Below are 18,481 nucleotides of genomic sequence, written 5' to 3' on the forward strand. Positions count from 1 at the left end.
ACTAAAATCTAGTTCAAATGGCTTGTATTTAATTGGAGTTGGCAAATACATGCCCTCTCCAAACAGAGATAAGCTGAGCAAGTCTTTATATGTCAAGTTCAGGCAGAGACAAATTTCCTCAAGCCCTCCCTGTTCTCCACTCAAATCACTGCTGCTGCCTTGTGTTCATTTATTCTCACTGCAGCAGAATGGCTACATCCAGACCACGGCCTGCCTGTGATCCTAGAGTGACCAGCAAGAGTGAGAGTTTCAAGTTTAAATAAACATTTGAGGTAGTCATTTGAGGTAGGCCTTTTTGTGCTGAGTCAGACAAGGCATCTCTCAGCTCAGCAAATCTTTTTTAGCTTTAGAAAAATCAAATAAACTGTTGTTCCTGTCTCAGACCAAATTCATTACAATTACTTTCAAAAACATAAATCATCGTATGCCATCAGATCTGCTGTCATTTCAATGGTGGCTTTTCTCAAGGACAGTATCACTAAGTCTTTGGGGGAGAGGAGAGGAGAGGAGAGGAGAGGAGAGGAGAGGAGAGGAGAGGAGAGGAGAGGAGAGGAGAGGAGAGGAGAGGAGAGGAGAGGAGAGGAGAGGAGAGGAGAGGAGAGGAGAGGAGAGGAGAGGAGAGGAGAGGAGAGGACGAGGAGGAGGAGAGGAGAGGAGAGGAGAGGAGAGGAGAGGAGAGGAGAGGAGAGGAGAGGAGAGGAGAGGAGAGGAGAGGAGAGGAGAGGAGAGGAGAGGAGAGGAGAGGAGAGGAGAGAAGAGAAGAGAAGAGAAGAGAAGAGAAGAGAAGAGAAGAGAAGAGAAGAGAAGAGAAGAGAAGAGAAGAGAAGAGAAGAGAAGAGAAGAGAAGAGAAGAGAAGAGAAGAGAAGAGAAGAGAAGAGAAGAGAAGAGAAGAGAAGAGAAGAGAAGAGAAGAGAAGAGAAGAGAAGAGAAGAGAAGAGAAGAGAAGAGAGGAGCCTCTCCAAACTAAAGCACTGCAAAACTAAACTGGTCAATATATGTATCCTGCTGTCCTTGAAAAATCCATGTTGCTCAGCTCTGTGTCCTAGACAGAATTATATGTTCATCTTTTGCAGGCCACTAACACACCTGTCAGAACTGTTGTTGCCTAAATTATCAGCCAAGCCAACCCTAGCTGCATATCACAAGGCAGCTAGCAAAGGGAGCAGATGCTCTGTTTTTCAAATAAAAGCAAGTGAAGTTCTGTCCTTGGTTAAATACTGTGATACTGTCACAGTATTTAAACAAACATAAACGGAATGACAGCCTCAAAATCTGGAAAGGTCATTTGACAGTCAAACTGAAATCATCATTAGTGACCCACCATCAGGCTTTAAGGATTGCTTTAAGGATTAATAATTAAACAATAAAAAGATTTCATAATTGTATTAACTTCCAAGAAAAGTGACAGAATCTCACAGCTTGAGTCAACTTAGTATGAATAATCAGTGAGTAACACAATCAAACACTTCTGGGAAGAATAAGTCTAGTGAGGCATGAGCAGAGATTAATTCATCTATTGAAAGGTAAGGACAAAAAGGCTGGGAGCTTCTCCTTTTTCTCTTCCTTTGTTGAGTGGGACTTCATTACAGACTAGCAATAACATTTCAGAGCAGGGAACTACCAGTCAAGTGGTATTTTGATACTCTTCAATATAATTTTAATCAAAATATATTTAATGTTTCCTTACTAAAACCATCAGGCTTTAACAATTCTCAGAATTCAGCTTTAGCTACCTGGGGGGGAAAAAAAAAATCTATAACAAAAGAACATAGTTTTTCCATTCCCAAACACTTTACAAGTTGTACATCAACACACACACTCTTCCCCAGCCCTGTTACAAAAGTTCATGAGATCTGTACAACTATCCAGTCTTATGTGGATACACATATCCAATCAGGTGATGAGTACCTACATTAAAAATAATTCCAAATAATATATATTTTACAGTTTTGATTAAAGTTTAAATTAAGGGGTATTGCATTTACTGCATCTTCACAACATTTTAATAGTAGAATTTAAAAATTCATTTTAGGCATTTTAGCATAATGAACATCCTGCTGAGAATAAATAGAGAAAACATGTTAGGCACAGATGCAAACAATTTTAAGGCAAAGGTAGAATTTTACAGACAGTGACCTTATCCTTAAAGATAAAGCAATAAAATTGATTTGAGTGGCTCAAAAGAACACAGGGAACTAAAGAAAATAATTAGGCAAACCCAGAAGATTCAGGTAGAATTATAAGAGATCCTTCAGCACAAATACAGCTCTGTAAACCTACAAAACAGTCCCCTCAATCACAGAAGCCCAAACATTTGTAATCTAAAAGATTTAGTCTTCATCCATAGCAAAAAGTGATTTTTTGACCACCCAGGGTAGAACACAATGAAATGACATTCCAGACTTTCATGTATATTTTCTTCTGAGAAAAATATTACCTTAAGCTTGACTTTTGTCCATATTTTAAATTTTCTGCAAGTTCATGTTCAAAACTTTAATTATTCTGTAACCAGCCACCAGGGTGGTTGGTTTGTTTGTTTGTTTGGGTTTTTGTTGTTGGTTTTTTTGTTTGTTTGGGGTTTTTAGACTTGTCTTATAAATAATTCAGACTTAATCTGATTTAATTCTTGACTCTCTCTAGGACCTGGTCCGTTTTCCTGAGGAGCCTGCTAAACTGAGGGACATCTACATTGCTGCCATGTACATTTTGGCCTGTTCCTAACATTGAGGACATCGTAGTCTGCATGGATAGAGAGAAGCTGTAAAGGCTTCAGAACTGCCCCTTTTCTATGAATTACTCAGGAACCATGCAGAAACACATGAAGGGAACTTACAAGACTTGGCAGAAAGGGTTTCTCCCACCCTTTTTTGGGAAACAAATGGAGGATCAGGACCTGCTTTCCATAATGGGTTTAGGGTATGTGATGAGCCCTATATGTTCTTTCAGTGTTTCTTTGAGACTAACATCCAAATACATGTGCATGATGCCTCTGTTTCCTTGAGCAGAGAGACAGCAAAACAGAGGTCCTGGGCTGTGATTGCAGATGTTTATATTATCCACTGAACCATGAGGAACTATGACAACAATTTATCTTATCTATCTTTTTAATAAATCAGGTATTGCAGTGCTGGTAAAGATGAGTAGCTGTCAGCACTACCTAGTGTCGTGCAGAGCCAGTGAATACTGAACAAGTGCCAACTCTACATTCAAGTATAATCGTGTCTCTTCATCCTTTTCAGCTCTTTCTTCTTTAATTTCTGTATCACATTTTGGAGATGCAGGTCAGAGAGACACAGCTCTCCTCTTAACTTTGTTCTGCAGCCTTGTATTTCTGTGGTGTGATACCTGTTGGCAAGACCTGCTGTTACCCCAATCCTGCCCTTTCAGCATGTTTGTCAGCAACTGCAGGCTTGACTTCTCATTTCTGAAGCACAGCCTACCTCATTAAAAGCAGGCAGAAGGGTTTTCATTCCCTGCTTATGAAAAGCATGATGCTGCATGTTGTTAGTACATTTTCTTAAGGTATCACCTTATTTTACTTAAGCTAATAAAGAGATGAAGAAGTTTCTTTTTTTTTGATTTTTTTCCTCCGTTTGGCAGATTAAGCTGGCTGGATTCTTACAGACAGAACCCCTGTGGCTCTCAGTATCAGAGATAATTACAATGGGCATGCAGCCAACCTTTATGTTACTTAAAAAATTATTTATTTCTCTTAACAATGACATCTTTATTTTCAAACTTTCCAGAGGGGTCATTATGATTGTATTGAGCTGATGCTCCCATGCTGGGATGGAGCAAGATGAAAGGTTTGAATCTTAATTAGGATTCCTTTTTATCCGAATTTCCTGGTTAGAGCAGGAGGATGAGAATCAAAGAGACAGCTTTGTGTTCTGGCTGTGTATTTCCATCTGTCAGAAAGAAAGGATTTGGTTACTGAATATTGTACTATGGCAAGAATCAATGATACAGTCTACCTGAGACTGGTTGATAAACTTGAAATGGGAACAGAAATCCAGAAATGATGTCAGGAATATGTGCAATTTCTGCATGGCTCTCAGATGCTGAATGCTGGAAAATGCTGAGGCTTGGCCATGTAAAGTTGGAAGGTAATTTGACACTTGTACAAAGTCTAGCCAAGTACAGTAAATGTGCAATAACCCTGGAATGCTGAATTACCACCAGGGTCAGAATTATATTTCCTTTGTGACATCTTCATCAGCTCCCTAGTCATGTAAAAGCTGAATTATAGATCTTCTGGTTATGCAAAATGTCTGACCTATGAGAGGTGGATCATTTATATGTGTATCTTGGGAATTCTCAAAGTGTCTGCTACCTTGAGAACAAAAACCTCTAACCAAATCTGGCTTGCTGATGCAGCAAAACTCATTTCCTGTAACAAATGTATTTATTTTAAGACTCTGAACGAGCAATTTTTATTGTTCCAGGCTTTGGGAATCTCCCATGCTCCAGGCCTCGGAGGATAACGAGCTATTCAGAAACTTCTTGCTTGTAAAATCTGTTGTACTCATGAGACGGGTAAAGCCCCTTCTTGTACTAGTCTAGCCTGCAAAACCTTTTTTAGAAGGAAACTACTGGGGCCTGCATGTTTGGACAATGGGTACCAGACAGTAGCTGTAGCAGAAAATAAACTTGCCAGAGGGAAGGGGAAATGGCTGAGTTGTTGGGACTCAGCACTGGGATGGTTAATTTATCAAAACATCGCTGGGTGCACTGGGGGAGGCAGCCCTTCATGTGACTGCCCTGTAGGACAGCGTGGGTGTTGCTCAGCTGTGACGGACACAGCCCCAGAGCTTGTCAATGAAACAAGAACATCTGAGCTGAAAGATGGTATAAAGATATGAAAGGACAATATCAGGACATCCAAAGGATCAAAAACGTTCCAGTAATGGTCCAGAACCATGTTAGAGATTCACTCAGGATCCCAAAGAGCTAGTGAAAATTACCTACTCAAGGATGTTGTATTTTATTTACCCATGACTCAGTTTCTTGATACCTCTGAATACTTTGCTTTCACTCCAAGAGGAGAACTGTGTACCCACATGGTCTAAAACACCCGTGTCCTTAAACTGTGTATTTATGATGACCCAAAAAGCCCACAAGTCAATTTTATCCTTGGAATGTATCCCATTCACAGCTTTTTTCCTCCATTTCTTTTCCCTATTTGATTTGTTTGGATTGATAACTGAAAAAGATCACATTGTGGTCACCTCTGCAGACATGTTTCAGTGCTGACAGAAGCAGTGTGGAACCAGGTGATGCTTTTCCTATCTGAAGCTCATTCTCACAGATGTTGCTGCACAGACCTACCAGAGAAAGCAATGTAAACCATTGTGGTGAGGAGCCTCCTCCCTGAACAAACACAGTTCATGAGGGGAGAATGCATCTGAAGTTCTTGTAAAATCACGTAGCCCTCAGGAGCAGTAGTATTTACTCATGGTTTTGCCTAAATTTCAGGGTGAACACTACATTTTATCCTGTGAATTTTTGGAGGGGTATGTCACTTTTTAGAACTCTTTCATAGCAACTCTGCATTGAGTGAGAATTGTATCCACCTATTTCAGAAAAGGTCTAAAAAAAGGTAGGGAATAGTGAATTATGTGTGAAACCTAGTTATGGTCAATTTGCTATCTATGAACAAGGATCTTCATTTCTCTGTGCCTCAGCTTCTCCATCTGTAAAAGATCATTAATAATTTCAGAGCCATAGACAAAGGCTTCTTCACCAAAATCTGGCAAAGTAACGTTTCCAAGGGCTTGAGATACTCACACAGAAGTGATTAGAGAGTATAAAAATATGACTGGGAACAGCAGTGGAATAAACAAAGTGCTTAAACACTTTAATGAAAAATGCTGACAGAGAATTTATTCACTCTGAGTGGCAATTCATTTCACAGATCTAATATCTGCCTTCGGGTCCAAACAAATTGAATCCTGCACAGCTGAGAGAACAGATCAGATCTTATGGTCCTTCTCATAGGACAAAACCCAGACTGTCTTCTACAAAGTCATGCCTAACGTGAAAATGAGATGAGTCTTGAACTGACAATTTCCTGAGACTTGAAAGAAATATTATGCTCCATCTCCCTTGTTCCATGGATATTTATCACTCATTGTCATGGAAATCTTTGAAAATCCTGTAGTTTTCTATTATCTCTCAGTTTTTCACTAATAAAATCTCTGTGTCTGTGCTGTGGATTTCTAGTTGTTGAAGTGTTTCTGGCACATTTGATACAGTGTGAGAGAGAATAAGGAAATTGTGTGTTGCAGGAGAGACTGCTCTTCTCAGTGCTGTGGTGAAAGAAACCATCAGTTTGGTGAAGGTGATGATGGAAAATGGAGATGATGTCAAGAATCCTCAGGCCACTTAATAAATTTTCAGTCAAAACAATCTCATCTACTTTGGTAGTCACCAGTGGGTTAAACTGCTGTGCTTTCTTTATTTCTGACATGGGTGTCTCTGCAACTGTCCACCTTTTCTTCCTCTTTCTATCAACCTGTCTATAATGAGTAGCATGTATCTGTCTCTTCCGTAAATCCTAACTTCAGAATTGCCAAGGAAGACAAATCTTGTCAGAGAACATTTCTGCAGAAATTGGGTCTTAAAAAAGGAAGTAGTTTTTTGTCCCTGTACTTATATGGAACTGTGACCCGTGGGGAAATGCCTGTCTGAGCCTGCAGGCAGCCTGATACAGTGAAAAGAAACAGAAAACTTTAATCCTGTAAGATAATGGTACTGACAAGAGCTGTTAATGACTTCGCTGACACCAATTACAACTAATCTGAAACTTCATACCATGCTTTCTCTCTCATACCGTGCCCAAAAACATCAGCTCTTCATATGCAACTATGAAAATATTCTGCAACCTCAACTGCGAATAGAAATGTGCAATATGAAGTCCTGATGTCTGTGGAAAGTGATTCTAAACCAAAGTCAGCATAAAAAAATTATCAAAATAACCCAAAAGGGCAGATTGCAAATGCATCCACATTGTTAATAACGTTTTCTTTTTGAATGGAACTGTTGTTCTGTGGGTCCAGATGTATTATAAAGTAATATTTGACATCAGACATGGCTTCATGGTTTGTCCCTTCAATTAATACAGATGGCTTTGTGACAGTGATATTATTAATTTAAAATCTAGATGCATGAACATATGTATATATGAAATACTCATATAATCTATTATCTACCCTTCTGAAATAGAGAAGCATTGCTTCAGAGTGCACAGACTTGTGATTTTCTTTCCAAAGCTGTCTTTCCAGTTTCTTTCTCATGTGGATGCATTTCCTTCTTCCATTCTTTCCTACAGTCTTCGTGTCGTGACACATCACAGCACGCCACATCATCTCACCTCACCTAATCACGTGCTACAAAAAAGCATACAGCAGTCATAGATAACAGATATTCAAAAAGGGCTCAAAAATACAACAACCAAAAAGGGGTTGAAATTCGATAAGCGAAAGTGTGGGCGGAGTATCAGGAAAAATTTGTGGTAGTATGGAACTGGGGATATAAAGTGTTAGGCACTGAGCAGACAAATCCCTGCTCACTTTAAATTAGAGTAGATAAAGTAAAGAATTATTATTAATATGCTAACACTCAGTAAGTCTCTCTTTTGACACAAAACATCTGTCTATGGTAGAAAAACCCTCTCTTTGAAATGCTGGAACACCTCTGCTGCCAGGATTTGGCAAGGCAGAGACAGATCAGCATAGTGCCTTGTTGCAGGAGAGAATAATATTTTCATTCTACTGTTAATCTGAATTACCCCTGAAGAGCAGAAAATCTATGCAGGACAGGTGGAAAAGAATGCAAATCGAACCAAATGTTTTGATTTCCATGTTTCATTTCTGTTTTCATTTCTCCAAATTCTGTAGCTTGCTTGTTGTATTGCTTCTTCCTGGGTTTTTTCCTTAAGATATTACTGAGCTGAATTGTCGTTTGATAAAATCTGGAATAATGGAATAAATTCCACAATTTTATTTATGTTAGTCAATTAGCTGGCCACTGTATTTAGTAATTGTGTAATGAGTGTAAGGAAATAAGAGAAATTTACTATTACTTTTGTACTGACACTTCAATTCATTTTTAAGCCAAACATCTCTGTGGTGCATGTATGTATATACCTGTGGTGTGTATAGAAAGGTGTACTTTGTGTATATCGTTTTTGCTTCCATTTCTTTCCTGGGAACATCAAAATCTTCTCCTGCTGAAATTAACATCACAGATCTTTCCATCCCACTGAGTTTTCAATATTCTCCTTTAAAACTCTTACTGGTCCATTGTCTAAATTCCAATTGAGAAAGCGTGAAAATTTCCACAAGAGGGTCACTTATCTCTCCATGTAGATACTCAATAAAAGCAACTTTTCAGAGAGTTAGACATTTTTCAAATCAAATATGCTACAGATGGTGGTCTAATCTTACTCTTGATTACTTCACTGTAAATATAGTGACATTTCATTGAATTAAAGGCATTTTAAGTGAACTACTTTTACGAGGAAAAAAAAATCCGTGCAAATAGAGCCGTTATGAGGCTGATGAACTCCTTTACATCCTACTCACACTATAAAATAAGATTGAAGTGGGATGTAAGCCTTGCACTGTGCATGATTAACTTCTCTTACATGATGAATGCTAAGTAGGTGCATCCCCTCAGGTTCTGCACTGCCCTTCTAATAGAGACCATGAGGAAGAGTTAAGATTATAATCAGGAGTTATGATTGATATAAACAATTCCTTTCCCATTTTGTTTGCCTTTTTAATGCCTGTAAATATTATTTTATTTGTTATGCTTCCACTTGTATTTCATTACATGAATTCTTCTTTCTCTCCATCCCCCAAAATCAAGGAGACATTTCTCTTTTAACCCCTGCACTAAAATGAAATGCTGAAAAAAACCAACCCTCTAATAAATTATGCTTCTGGCTGTATAGCTTTGCAGAAAAGAGTCTGGGGATACTGATGGACCACAAGTTGAACACGAGCCAGTCATGTGTCCTTGACCCCAAGAAAGTTAATCCTGGGCTGCATTAGTCAGAATGCTGCCAGCAGATTGAGAGAGGCGATCCTTCCCCTCTGCTCAGCTCTGGTGAGGCACCACCTGCAGTCCTGCATCCAGATCTGGGCTTCCAAGTTAAGAGAGTCATGTAGCTGCCACAAAGAGTCCAACCAAAGGCCACTACAACAATTTAGGCAGTGGAGTTTCTTTCCTGTGAGGTAAGGCAGGGAGACCTGGGACTGTCCAACACGTACAGAAAACTGAAGGGAGTGCTTGAAGAAGGCAGATCTGGACAGGCTCTCTCAGTGGTGTCCAGTGACAGAAGAAAACCCCAATCATCATGAACTAAAGCATAACATGTTCCATCTGAACATCAGGAAATGTATTTTACTGGGAGGGTGATAAAGGACAGGAGTAGGTTGCCTAGAGATGTTGTACAATCTAGATTTGCTGCATTTTCAGTCATTCTGAGGCTCTAAATCCAAAGCAGTTTCTTTAAAATTCTTCATGAGTTTGCTTGTTTGTGTCTTATGTATTTACTCAGTCTGTAAGTTCTTATTCCCTTTTCCTTCTGCTAGGAAGAACATAAATCTTTCATTTGCTCTGTCTTAACTCTTTGCTATGACTTGAATCTTGTCAAAGTAATTTTCTCCCTCTTTCAGGCACCGCCCCCTCCCCCCAGATTCTTTTTACTCTTTTTGCCCTCAGCAAATAATTCTGGAATGTTTTTGTGGGAATTTCACATGAAGTGGTGGTGTATAAATGGAGACATTTGTTGACACAGAGTCCTCCCTCTGGATCATTTGAATGGTACTTTTCAACCTCATGGTGAAAAATATTCAGTCTTGGGCACTGGTACATGGCAAACTTAAAGAAAATGAAATTAGTTCTCCAGTTTACATTAATGGATCAGGGATAAACCTATACTTCTTTTCTACCTACGCCAGGATCTAAGCAGATGATTAAACAAGACAGAGGAGAGCCAAGAATGGATCCTTGACCTAACTTGATATGCCAAAAAAATGAAAAAGCAGAGGAGATTGATGACTTCATGGACACAACTGCTTAAGAACTTAAGAGTAGTTCAGTATTGTGGGATCTTGACTAGATGGATCAGAGAGGACTGGAAGGGGTGTATGTTATTTTTTGTATCTATCATCTATCAATCTACCATTCATGTGGTAGATTCCCACATGTATGGATAACAGATCTCAAGTGATGTATGGACAACCACCAAGTTCCTATGATGAAACACACACATCACAGGCATGTGCAATCCAACAGCACAGTCAATTTTATAACAAATGACAGGATAATTTTACAGCATGGCCATCCAGATCCACTAAAAGATTTGACGACCTAAATGTCTGAGCCTGTGATCCATAGTTCTTCCAGCTAATCTATTTCAGTTTCAGAGAGGATGTAGTTTAAGAATTTCTTGACTGAGTTATTTTAGAGCCCAGGATACTGCTGCTATGCTTACCCATCAGATCACGCATATGTGATTTTAAGTTTATCTCATCTAGTTTTGCTCTGGCTGTACCTTGTAAGGGACCTATCTGATAGGTACTCTCTCAAAGCAGGCATGGAAAAAATGGAAATATTTGATAGGATACAAACCAGCAGTCATGAACCAGCATTTGGCAGGTGGTAAAGCCTGTAAATGGCCTTTGACAGGGCCATTAGGGAGTCAGAAGTTCTGGATCACTTTCATTTTTAGACATCTTATATTAGTAAATTCCTGGTTGTAATTAAAAAATGTTGTAGCAATATGGCCCAGGGTCTGTCCTGGGAGTTTTGCTAAGTCACAGGTTCATTCCTTATTGTACTTAGGAAGGGCTTACAACCCAGGAACAGCTCGATGCCGGATTCTTCTGACGAGGTGCTGAACAAGCAAGGGAAAACTGTGTCTAGAGAGGAAGTGGCAGACATCGATGTATTTTCCTTAATTCAGGCGGTTCTTGTGAATACTTTGAGATTTGGATAGCAAAGTTCTCAAAAATCGATCTTAGGTAGTCCAGACCTGACTTATGGATCATTTTGTGGTCTGTTAAATTGAAGACACTGATTAAAAACGGCTTAGCACTGTAAAATGCTGATACGAAGATCCATTTTTTGAAAACTCCTCTAAGGGTAGTGCTTGACAGCTGGGGGGAAAAAAAAAAAAAGAGTGCATTTTCTATCTACATAGAATGGGCTTCCAAAAAAAAAAAAAAAAAAAAAAAAAAATATTACGTCAGATGGATCAGAGTGTCCTGATTGAGTCAAAGAACTCAATTGTGAAAGGCTTACTGTGATCTGTGGGTGAATAAGTGGCAAACACTCAGCGTGAGAGGCTGGTTTCCTGTCCATGGAGAGTATTAGTGAGACTGGTTCTGTCTGTTCTTCACATTCTCTTATTAGAAAGGAAGGCAGAAAATGTGATGAAGCAGAGAACCATAACAAGGATGGGAAGACCAAACAGGATGTGTGACAGGGAGACAGGTAAATATTTCCTTTTTTTAGAATATAAAAAGCAAGTATGTGACCCAGTGATGGTGGAAAATGTGGAAGTATCAGATTACAAACAGCTCTTTATCCAAATTGGGCAGTATACAAAAAGTGCCAGGCAAACTGCAATTAAAAATTATCACAGCCATGGGAGAAACAGTCCAAGGTATCTTGTAGATTCATTATTCCTGAATTAACCAAGATTACATGTCTTTCTAGCAAAACTTCTTCAGTCAAATATAAATTAAACTCAACAGTGGGTCAAGAGGTGAAGTGTATTGTCCTGGAGGGTAAAGACTAATGTTCTCTCTTCTACCTTAATAGCAGAGACAGTAAGGCACATTATAATTACTATCTTTTCTAACAGAGTAACATGAATAGATCTATTTTTAAATAGCTTATTTAAGATACTGCCTTGTCATTCATATCTGTCCAACCAGCTGACTCTCTGAAAAAATCTGATTTTCTTATTTTTAATCTACTGTTCACTTGCAGAGTTAGTATGGTTCAAAGAGGGCAAAGACTTTGATCTCAGCGACAGAATTTATAAATGATCAATCTCTTCCAGCTGTCCCAATGCATAGGAAGTAGTAGGTTTGGCTAAAAGCTTTCAAAATGAGATGAGAGTTGCATAGATGTAACTCAAATTCCAGTTGTAACCAGCAGCCAGTGTAGTTTCTGGTGTCACTGTAAACTGGAAAAAACCCTTACTTAGCGTGGCCTGAATTTAAGGAATTAGTTTTCAGAAGCAAACAGCTTTATCACTGTCAGCTAAGCAAACTTGGTCTTGTGTAAGAGACATAAATAACAGGCCGAACTATCAACTATTTGGGGCACAGATGTCAACACATTGCACTCACACTTGTGACTTGCTCTTGCAGCACTTGAGTAAAAGAACAGATTTGTTTGAGGAACAGAGGTCATGGGAGAAACCAGAAGGAAATCTCGGTATGTTTTCACGAATCTGCATGTTTCAACTGAGAATATTTCAGGAAGACACTTTTCTCATCACCCGGGAAAGGGAAATGAAATAACTAAATTCCAAGGCTTTTTGAGGGCAGTTCTGTACTTCAACACACCGGGACACTTCAGTTCTGTATTTCAGCACACCAGGGGGAGCGATTCCTCTTTGAACAGATCCCAGCCACAGCTCCGCAAGGTCTAGAAGGCACAGTGGCCTTTCATTAGCTCAGCACAGCCCCCGCAGCAACGCTGAAGTGGAACAGCTTTACACAAAGAGCACGATGACCTTGAATGCCACAACAAAATGCAAACTTCTGAGAGAGGTGACATTTTTTCCATATAGGTTTGAAGAGTGAAGCATTAGACTAGCTTTTAGGTAGAGCAATGAGGTTTGCTCTTCTATGCTGTCCAAATGATATCCAAAGATTCGAATTTTTGTGTGAACTGCAATCCTCTGGATGCCTGGTACTCATGAACAGCTGCTAACACACAACACATGTGATCAACATTGCCCCTCTAGCATTACCTGGTTTCAGGAATAGAATTTATCACTTTTGTCCTGAACCCAAATCTACTGCCTAGCTGCATCTCTAGGTGTAGAAGACATGAACTTCATGCTGAAGACATGAATTCTTCATGAAGAAGAATTGTATAGCCAACTGGTGAGAAAATGTGCCAAAACCAGGATGGATTCAAGCTGGTTACCTTCACTTGGAATAGCCCTTAGGGAGACTTGTTGGCTGGAATCATGATCAAGGAAGATTCAGCGGTAGGGACAGCTCTACCTGTGTTTGTTTAGTAAAGCCAAGTTCCTTGGTAGTGTCCATTGTTTCCCACCACACCCACAGGTTTCATTCAGCTTCACAGCATACGAATCGTCTGGGACTAGCTACAGCAACCTCTTTCTTTCTAGATAGCCCTAGGTGCTGAATATATTTGTGCTAAACAGACAGACTCTTTCAGCATTTCCCTCCACTGAGCAGCTTGTGCTCCCTCAATTAGCCCTAATACAGTGTTGTCAAAGCATGCACTAAGATTACACCCTTCAATTTTAAACAAATAAACAAACAAACAAACAAGAAACCAGGGACTTCAGCAATTTCACCCGCACATGCATTGAAGCTACTTGGGTGCACAGCAAAGAAATCACTGTCATTGAGCCTTTCCTTAAAGTCATTTCAGGCATGGAAGAAAAAAATCTTAGCTTACGTGCTTGTCTTTGAACACTCTGGTGAGCAGGGCCTGCTTCTGGCAGAAACATGCCATGGCTTAGTGAGGCAGGAGTGCACAGGCATGTACCTCCTGGCTGAGAATTTCACTTGGCTGCCAAAGCAGCATAGGTGGGAACTTGCTTGCCCAACGTGCTCTCTGGCAGCACAGAACATTAACTGACGTCCTGGTGCAGATCCAATTATCTGTCTGGGAGGCTGTCCAGCAACAGACACCAAAAAGACAGGTTCAAGGAACCTCATCAGGAATAATTACAAAACAGCTTGCCTTAAGGTGAAGTTTCTTCCTGTTTCCAGACAGTGAAAAGTTGGTGTTCAAGTACAAAAGACATTATTCTTTGAAATATATTCTTTCTAGCTATAGATATGACTCTTCTGAGCTTTCATACAAATGCCTAACGCCCTTAAGAAGGCCTGTCCACTGATCCTTGTGCCTTTAGTTTATTCATTACTCTTGTACACTGCCTGTTACAGAAATCATATGAAGTAAAGGTGGGCAATAACTTTAATCTCCCATTGCTTCTCTGGCAGAGAACACAGCTCTGCAGGACATTTTTGGCATTCTCACTTTTCTGGTGAAGGGCAGATATCAGGTGCCAAGGTGAGCCCATTCTTTTCCCTCCTTATTTTCATGCCTGCCTGTTGAGGGTGCTCATACACTGCAGAGCATCCCAGATGACTGTGGAAACAGAATGTACACTTTCTGGTTACAGATGCTTGAGAAAAGTAAGAATTGTGTATTTCTAATGCTTTTCCTGTGACTGCCTTTCCTCCATGCTTGTAGAGTTAAGGAGTGACATTATGGCAAATAACACAAGCTGCATTCCAACTTGAGAACCTTTGCATCCCAAACTGTGTAAGAGAATAACTGCCTGAAAATTTGGAACACACTGTGAATAAAGAGAATGGAGACACTTCTTACAGGAAAGGTATCCACTTGCACTGAAATGTGATGTCAAGCCTGTTCCTTGTGCAGTTCTAACCCTCATTGTCAGCACAGTAAAATTTAGGCAAGGCTCCTGTTTAATCTCCTGTTGCATGAAGAGAGATGTTTTTTCTACATGTAAGTTTCCACTAGGCTGAAAAGAGGCCACAGAATTTGATCTAGACAGCTAATCTCTCCATTAATCCTGACCACTCAAGGCGTGGAAAAGAAAGTCTGCCTTGCTTACCCAAATGGCACACAGAACTTCAAGAATACACTCATATATGAAGATGCATAAATGCACTGCTGTCCTCTGGTGAATATATATGGAAGGTGCTAGAGACCACAGATTCCCCTCAACATCTTGTGCTCAATATGCTTTCTGAAGAGGACAACACTTGTTCTGCCTCAGATGCCGTGGGTGGAGCTGACAGTCAGTCAGCAAACATGTGACTGGATGTGTGAGTATTACAAGTTTCCAGAAATCCCTTAGAAAGCACAGACTGAGATTTTCTAGGTTGGACTCTAGTCGGATGTGATTTGGGTTTTTTTTAATCTTCACACTCTCTTTGTACTGTCATGAATGTTTTATTCATGTTTCCTTTTATTGTTTTTATATTGACTTTTTTATATCTTGAAAAATGCACTGCTGTTCTCACTCTTCAGCTAAAAAAAAAAATAAAAATAAAAATAACATTACTCTAAAGCTGTAACAAAGAGTCTGAACCGCACCGGCTATTCTAGTGCAACTATTCTAGAGCACCTCCCATCATATTACTGGACTCTTCAATCACTCTTAAATGTGGCTCCTTGGGTCTTCAATTGTTAGGTTGACTGGGGGAATCTTTAAACCAGTAAAGGAGTAGCATGTGAAGAAGTTGTGATGTTCCAGCCTTGAGAGCTGGGGAAATACACGAGGTTCATGTCTAGTTCATAGTAAGCCAGCAGAGGAGCAGAGATCAGAACAGTTGGGGTTAATTCCTCTCTAGACACACAGAGGGTCTCGTAACTGGGGTCCTGTTTATCAGGGCCATTTCCATTTGCCTTCCTACATGTTGATGAGGTAGACAAGTGTATAGTTTATGAATTTTCCTCTAAACTCAGCTTCATAGGGATATATCCAAAGCTCTGCTCCTTCTCAAATCAGATTTTCCCATAGGCAGGTGCTAGTCTGTCTGAAGGGATAAATAAGATCTGCCATTCCGGTCACCCTCATGTCCCTGTACCAAACAACACTGTTGATCCCAAGAACATCGTTAGCCCTTTTTTAAGGACTGAAGTGACTTATGGGACTGGTACTATTCCCTGATCTCTCTTGACAAAAACTTGTGAACGAGTTTCACCTCATTCCTTCCAACTTCTGTTTGAAGTTGACTACTGCATGTCGGCATTCCCTTCAAAAACAATATCCAAACAACTGTGCCTAATGGCTAGGGTGAGAAAAAGAGGAAGTATGTTTCAGCAGCAAAGGGTTTCAGATTATTTTGTTCTGCTTTTCATCATAAGGGGCTCAGAAGAAAATGAAACCCAAGATCTGGTTACTCAGGATTTCACAGTATCACAGGTTACACCTTTCCTCACAATGGGCTTGTGAGAACCAGAACCCATTTCCTTCTTCACTTGCAGATCTTGCAGGATGGATTCTAGGAATTGTTATTTATTCATTCTGTTGCAGTCCCATAAATAAAGATGGACTGCTCCTCATGTCGGCACAAAAGATTAGCAATTCCCATCAGGGAGCAGACCCAAGAACTGCACACAAAATAGCATTGAATTTCGAACCCTTTACTCTGAACCTGTTCACCAGGTGACATCTGTTTTTGCTTACCACATACTGTGCACTAGCTGGAACTTCAGTTTCGAACTGAGCTGGCACACCAAGTGATAGCCTGATGCTCATCTCCATCTGAGGAATAATCTCTCACACCACGATGACATTCTTCTGAAAAAAAATGCTATTTTTTTTGTTGCCTTTATTATGTCTTTGCAGCTTTGCTGGGCTCTCAGCCATAAATAAAGCCTGCTGATGACTTTGTAAAGTTGTCAGATACCTTTTGTTGGCAGACAATAGGCAACGGTGCTTGTGATCTGTCCAAGCCATTATTCCATCTCCGCCCCGTGTTATTATAACCTTCCCTCCCCAAACCCCTTCCCAATGTATGACATCTGCCACACGTAATTGTCACCAGTCACTTGGTTCTGCTTTCAAATCAGGGCAAGGCTTTGTTTTTGTTCATGGAACAGGACATGTAGTGTGCACTCTCTGGGTGCATTAAGTCTTCAAGTAGCATACTGACATCTTTTTCTTACATTGAAAATCCCTCTGAATTCCCCCAGAACCTTTCCAGAGTTTGAGACTAGTGGAATGAGGATGATGTAAACATCACACTTCAACTGGTTCAAGTTGATTCAAATGGACTCGCATGAGCTGGATGCTGTTTAGAATCTTCTTCTGGTGACCAACGAGGGTGATTCCGATACGCTGGATATCTCTGCAAAAGAACAGAGGACACAGAAGTTGTTAGAACGAGCTGCTTGTTCTGAACAGTCTCAGTCCACTTTGCTGTAGATGCAAATCCATGTGTATATGTGTGTGATTGCCTATCTGCGTCTGAGAAACAGCTGATGAGGCTTCTGCTCTTGCTTGAAAAATGTGCGTGGGTGGAGGGGGTGTTGGCCGAACTTGGTAGGTACAAAAAAAAGCAGTGGAATTGGGCCACAAAAAGGATCAGAGAGCTGATCTCCTACTGAAAAAAAAGAGAGCTGGAGTTGTTTAGCTAGAAGAGAAGGCTCCAGAAAGATCTTTCTTAACATATAAAGAGGGCTTACAAGAATGATGGAGAATGAGTTCTTACCAGGCTCTGTAGAGAGAGGACAAGGGGCAGTGGTTTTAAAGAGAAAGAGGGTAGGCTTAGACTGGAGATAAGGAAGGATGGTGGGACACAGAAACAGGTTACCAGGAGAAGTTGTGGATGTCCCATCCCTGTAAGCATCCAAGATCAGTGCTGTGAGCAACATCATCTAGTGAAAGGTGTCCCAGCTTATGGCAGGGTTGTTGGACTAGAAGATCTTTAAAGGTCCCTTCGAACCCAAACCAGTCCACGATTCCAAGAATGTTCATTTTCCTGGATCCTGTCCTTTACATAACACATCAGCCCAGTATATGGTGTGGCTGATTCTACACATCTGCTTAAAAGCGGTTGTTATTACCTGTGCTCACTGTCATGAACACTCTGATATAAGAGGCTCTCTGCATCACTGACAATACATTTTCTGAAGCATACTGGATCAGAATTAGTGCTTACAGATACAGATTACAAGTGTATCACAGCATGGATGGTGTCCAGAGGCCCTCGTAATATGCAAGGAACAGTAGCTTGTTTTGGCTTCCCTCTCCTTTTTCATGTATTTTCCAAATAGCCAATTTCTCAGACTGCTTTCACCTTCTCCTTGGAAAACCCAGTGTCTGGTATCTGTTGCTCTCTGCTCTGTTACTTACTCGAGAGTCATGCGTGATATGACATCAAATGTAGCCAGACCGGCCTGGTCAAAATTCTCCTTGTAGCGTCCCATCTTGATAGCATCCAACCACTCGTGGGCATTGCTGAGGGAAGGGAAATCTGGAGGACAGTTGCTCAGGAGCGGCTGAGATGGTCTGCAAAAGAGGCAGGTTCTAAAACCCAAGTTGCCAGCATCAGCTGAGCACACTGGTAAAGTAAAATTATGAGAGGGAAGAGAATGCAGCTTCTGAAGAGTACAGAATGAAGAACAATGACATTTGTTTTTCATGCCCCAACTCCTAAAGTTCCACCTTGATGTGCTGTTTCTAGGCTTCCACTGCCCCTTTTTCTG

At 40.4% G+C, this 18,481-nt stretch overlaps 1 protein-coding gene across 3 annotated transcripts in view; it reads right to left on the bottom strand.

Annotated features, from left to right (window-relative positions):
- Nucleotides 1-16,393: 16,393 nt before the first annotated feature.
- The window catches only part of EPHB6 (EPH receptor B6), a 66,625-nt gene continuing 64,537 nt past the window's right edge, over nt 16,394-18,481 (bottom strand). For all 3 annotated transcript variants that reach the window (XM_040056014.1, XM_040056015.1, XM_040056013.1), the window contains 2 exons: nt 18,129-18,284; nt 16,394-17,121 (listed from right to left, as the gene is read on the bottom strand). In XM_040056014.1, the coding sequence (XP_039911948.1) occupies nt 17,013-17,121; nt 18,129-18,284 (265 nt within the window). In that variant the 3' untranslated portion in view covers nt 16,394-17,012. The remainder of the gene's footprint in view (nt 17,122-18,128; nt 18,285-18,481) is intronic.

The sequence above is a fragment of the Hirundo rustica genome, chromosome 2 (genome assembly GCF_015227805.2).
Source record: "Hirundo rustica isolate bHirRus1 chromosome 2, bHirRus1.pri.v3, whole genome shotgun sequence".
NCBI classification, from domain to species: domain Eukaryota; kingdom Metazoa; phylum Chordata; class Aves; order Passeriformes; family Hirundinidae; genus Hirundo; species Hirundo rustica.